Source organism: Montipora foliosa, chromosome 2 (genome assembly GCF_036669935.1).
Source record: "Montipora foliosa isolate CH-2021 chromosome 2, ASM3666993v2, whole genome shotgun sequence".
Taxonomy (NCBI): Eukaryota; Metazoa; Cnidaria; class Anthozoa; order Scleractinia; family Acroporidae; genus Montipora; species Montipora foliosa.
In genome coordinates, this window is record NC_090870.1 from 57,826,980 (window position 1) to 57,831,979 (window position 5,000).

The window sequence follows — 5,000 nt, forward strand, 5'->3', positions numbered from 1 at the left end:
TTGTCTCTTTTTCCTATTTTTGTTTCCTTCTTCAGGCGTGGGCAGTGGCAACAATGGTTTTAATGCCATTTTCTTATTTTTTTCAGGGGCTGGTCAATAAAAAAGGCAAGTGAAGCCATGATTTTCGCAGTTGTGAACGCAATTTTTGCAATTGCGTAGAGAAGCCTGAAAAATTCAGGACTTCAACAGGATTTGAACCCGTGACTTCGCGATACCGTGGTTGCAAAAATTGCAAAAATTGCGTTCACAACTGCGAAGATTATAGTTTCACTTGATTCCATATAGCTCAGTTGGTTAGAGCGTCGCACCGGTATCACGAGGTCACGGGTTCAAACCCCGTTGAAGTCCTGAATTTTTCAGGCTTCTCTACGCAATTGCAAAAATTGCGTTCACAAATGCGAATATCATAGCTTCACTTGATTTCATATCCGCAGTTCATAAATGATCCAATTCATATACCGTAAAATTCCGAAAATAAGCTCCTCCAAATATAAGCCTCCCAAAGCGGTAACGCAAAAAATCCTCCGTGAAATCGCCCCTCCAAATATAAGACCCCGGGGAGCTTGTACTTGGAAAATTGCCCTCAAATACAAAGTAAAACAAAGCAAAAACAGTAAATTCACTTCCAACTATAAGGTTAGCCCAGTCGATTCGGAAACGCAAGTTTCCCTCCGTAGATAAGCCCCTCGAAAAAGGCCTTTGAAAAATATAAGCCACGAGGGTTATTTTCGGAATTTTACGGTATATCATTTTATCGTTAACCTAAAGGCTTAGCCAACAGGTTGACTAATATTGCAACCACGAGAACATCATCGTATATCAAATCTGTTTGAAAATGTTTGTATTGGCGTCTTTCCATAAATCAGGTATTGGCAGATGTCCCCGCAAATAGTGAATTCCTTACAAAAGCTGTGTATTCGGACCTGTTCCCATAAGTAGGGTATCGGCAGATGTCCCCGCAAATAGCGAAGTCCCCACAAAAGCTGTGTATTCGGACCTGTTCCCATAAGTAGGGTACCGGCAGATGTCCCCGCAAATAGCGAAGTCCCCACAAAAGCTGTGTATTGGCCTGTTCCCACAAGTAGGGTATTACCAGATGTCCTCACAAGCATTAAACATTTTGTTACGTCCTCACAACTAAGTCCTCACAAAAAAATTAAAGGTTTTACAACATTTGAAGAGATGTATGAAGAGATGAGACATTAAGCAACAATCGTAGCAAATATTGTTTGGATGACTACAAAAGAAGACGTAGTCCCCACAAGGGGGATTGGGAAACATATGGCCCACAAGTAGCCAGGGGCGCGTATGTGTGTGTGTGTGTGTGTGTGTGTGTGTGTGTGTGTTTGGGGAAAGGGGGGCGGGGTGGTGGCTGTTTGACCACTAACCTTAATCAGGTTATGAATTCCATAGTTGGTATACTGCAAGTCTCTCTGAAGTTCTCGGTACAAGGAATCAATAGCGTCATTAAACAAACAATGAAATATTTCATCTGGCTGCAGCTTATCACATATGAATTTATTCACTTCCAGGCTGGAACAAGTTCGTTCAAAGATTGCCTTCTCTTCCTCTCTCCTGGGAGGAACAAATAGGACCGTGGGAGGGAGGTAGGAGCTGCTATTCCCTCTGAGGTCATTTACGTGTGGCCGCATACATCTGATACTCGGGGTTTCCGTGGTAACTCCTGATACTCGGAAACAAATTTAATAAGTAAAATTTAGTCACTGGCACAGTATAGTTTTAATGAGGCAACTGGAAGGCCTAATATATCGTAAATTTTCTGGTTCTTCGGCACAATATCTCACCTTGACAGACAAGAACGCAGGGTAGGCCGTAACTTGCAAACAGCCCATGATATGAGGCTCAAACTACAACTTCAGCACCAAATGATGTAATCTAGCATTTTTATTTCGCATGGTTCCGTATTTCAATGTTTTGCACAAGAATTTTTGTGAAACAGCTTATCCACATTGAGCACCAGTCTTCCCCTACCCAATTTACTTCATTCAATGCTTACTTGAAGCCTTTTCTGGAACAACGTGAAACTAGGAGGGTTTGAGAATAATCACTGCCCAATGATGCGAACAGTCCAGTTCCTGTTAGCTTCCGTCGCTCAAAAACGCCTCAACTTAAGTAGCTTTCGGTTTCCCTTCATGCCGTAAGAATGCTTGTTTTATGAGGACTATGCGTCAAACGAGTCAAAGAGTCATGAGTCAAGTTTTGAGTTAAATCAGCATTGAACACTGAAATAGTGAAAGGATCAAACACTGACTCGAAAATGGTGAGCATTTAGGGATTCTCTTCATTTAAATGACTCATTGACCCATCATGCCGTACCATAAGGACTTGACTATAAACACACCTATCAACAGTGTATGTTGAAGTTTTACAATTGCTATCAGGGCCCGCGGAGCGGATTTTCAAGTAGGGGGGCTAATGCGAACGCGTTAGCGTGAGCCAACCAGGGGGTGTCCGGGGACATGCTCCCCCGGGAAAATTTGAAATTGAAGTCTTCTTAAATGGCTAGAAATGGATCTAAAACTGCCAAAAGTGAAGTTAATTTTTAATTCTTATGAAACAACGAGTAACAAACTGGCCTTCACGTTTGACCAAATTTAAATGAATAGACTAACTTCTAAGCTAAACCCCGGCAGACGCAACGGATGAGTGTCACCCGGACATTTTCAGTCGGATTCTTTGAAGGTGTCAAAGTTGCTTTTCCGATTTTCATTGAGAGCTGCAAACTCATTGGCAACATCAATAAGACAAAGTTTGTCTGTTCTCGGCTTGTGGGTATCAAGTATTGTCAGATTGCTAAATCTTTTTTGTGTCCTCGTCGAGCATAGCCACGTTTTCAGTCTCCGAGCAGAAGAAAAGGATCTCTCGCCTGCTGCACTGGTTGCTGGATTTACAAGATGAAGTTTACATAGGGTTATGATTTCAGTTATCATACACTTTTCGGCTTCAGAAAGCTGTTTGATCTTGGCTAAAATGTCATCAAAACAGGTAAATTCTCCGTCCTTCATCAACACCTAAAATATTTCCAGTTGAACATTCAATGTTCTAACATCAACAGCCAAAAAAGTGGGGGGCTAAGGGCCCCCCCCCAGCCCCGCCCCCTGCGCGGTCCCTGGCTATTTAACAATTATTCCTCGAGCCCGAAAGGGCTCTGAGTCAATAGTCCATGATGCCGAAGGCCGAATGAGCTATTGACTCAGAGGCCATGAAGGCGAGAGAAATGATTCTTAATTAGGAAAATCCAACTAGTTGATCAAAAATATCAAACCAAAACAACTTTAGCTAGTAAAACGCGATTCAGCCGCCGTTGTTTTGGTTTTCAAAGCCGGCGCCTTTCGCTACTAGATAGCCTAGTAGCAGCTCAACCAATCAGAACGCAGCACTGATAATAGACCACTAGTTGGATTTTACTAATGTTATATAGCTGGAAATTTTTTTTCCCAACAACACGCGCCCTCACTGGTTACTTTGAGGTCACATGACATCTAACAATGAAACTGCTTCCCGCTAAAATCTCGAAAATCCTTCAATAAGAACGACAGAGACCAGGTTTTATGAGCCCGCGAGACTAAGCACCCCACTGACCCAAACTCTTGTTTTCACTAAAACCGCTGGACGCTATAACCTGGTTGAGGCCGTTGTTATCTAAGGTCTTCCCAAAATCTCTGAGCGGGCAACATTGCAAAATCTGTGACGTCAGAGGGTAACTGACAGTACACACGAATGTTGACCTCTCGCAAGGTTTATTTTCATAAACTTGTACATGAAACGTTTTTCTTCGTGGGCTACGTAACGAATCACTTAAAGACTGGTCCCTCGGGAAACATTTAATTTTGTTTCCCTCGAATCTCAATGTTTCCGCTTCGAGACACATTGAGATTCTCGGGAAACAAAATTAACTGTTTCCCTAGTGACCAGTCATTAAGTGTTCTCTCGTGAGCGACCACATTGGTAAAGTGGTCGTAACTAGAGCTGGTCGCTTACGAGCGCGGTCGCAAAGAGAGCTTCGAGTGTATTACCTTTTCTGTCATGCCGCTTGCCAGGGTTTTCCAGATGTTGCTTTAGGTGAAACTCGTGTCGAAATTTACGGGTACAAAATGGATATGAACAAGGGATTGACCTTTCTCCTGAAACTTGACAAACAATAAAATTCACTATTATTCAGCCAAATGTTTGGGTTCAACAGTACTGCCTTATGAGTCATAAATTTTCTAGATTATCTGCCCAACTTCTCACCTTGACAACAACTTTTAAGAGCATACAAGAAGGCCATAGCTAGTAAGCAGACAGGAAATTGGTTGCATGATTAATAAATGACAATTTTGTGCCGCAAAACTAGCCCAAAGTGCAAATTATGCTTTCAGTACTTTTTTTTGGGGGGGGGGGGGCAAATGCAAGAAAATTATGCTAGTAATGACGAATTATGCCAAAAAGTATGCTAACACAATTTATCAAAGCCTAGTTTTATCCACCCCTCTCCCCTTTTCGTTAAATGATCGACTACCATTTCCCTGTCTGATCAAATTGGCAACCAAACAATTACGTCATTTTGGGGGGAGGCCGAATTGAAATTGCTTTCGGTTCCATTTTAATCCAGAGAGATTTGAGGTTTTCCGACTGATACAAAGCATTTTAACTAATTTAAAAAGTGCCAAGGTAGTATCCGAGAGTAGAGACTGACTGAGTCATGCAAACTGATACGCAACTTTTCTTTTGAGCGACGGACTCTTACCGGAAGCGATGCTTTTTTCTCCCTAAATCTGCTTTGACGCAACAGTATTTGTAGTTATAATTGCACAATGTCTTTACTCTTAGAGAGACAATTTCCCTTAGACACGGGTAAAACCACTGCCCAAGAATGCGAAAGGGCCTCTTCCGATTAGCGCTCGTCGCTCAAACACCTTTGTTTATCCACTTATTGGTACAAAATAGATACCTCTAATACCATGTAGGGCTCGTTGATGTTCAGCTCGGCCATAATC

General features: G+C 42.2%; 1 protein-coding gene across 2 annotated transcripts in view; it reads right to left on the reverse strand.

The window, feature by feature from the left end:
- LOC137993670 (uncharacterized) overlaps positions 1-5,000 on the reverse strand; it is a 5,271-nt gene that overhangs the window by 112 nt on the left and 159 nt on the right. The window contains exons 1-3 of one of the 2 annotated variants that reach the window (XM_068839638.1): positions 4,955-5,000; positions 4,038-4,151; positions 1,389-1,690 (exon numbers count right to left, since the gene is read on the reverse strand). The exon at positions 4,955-5,000 is cut by the window's right edge and continues 159 nt beyond it. In XM_068839638.1, the coding sequence (XP_068695739.1) occupies positions 1,389-1,690; positions 4,038-4,151; positions 4,955-5,000 (462 nt within the window). The remainder of the gene's footprint in view (positions 1-1,388; positions 1,691-4,037; positions 4,152-4,954) is intronic. The other variant, XM_068839639.1, reaches the window with a different exon arrangement.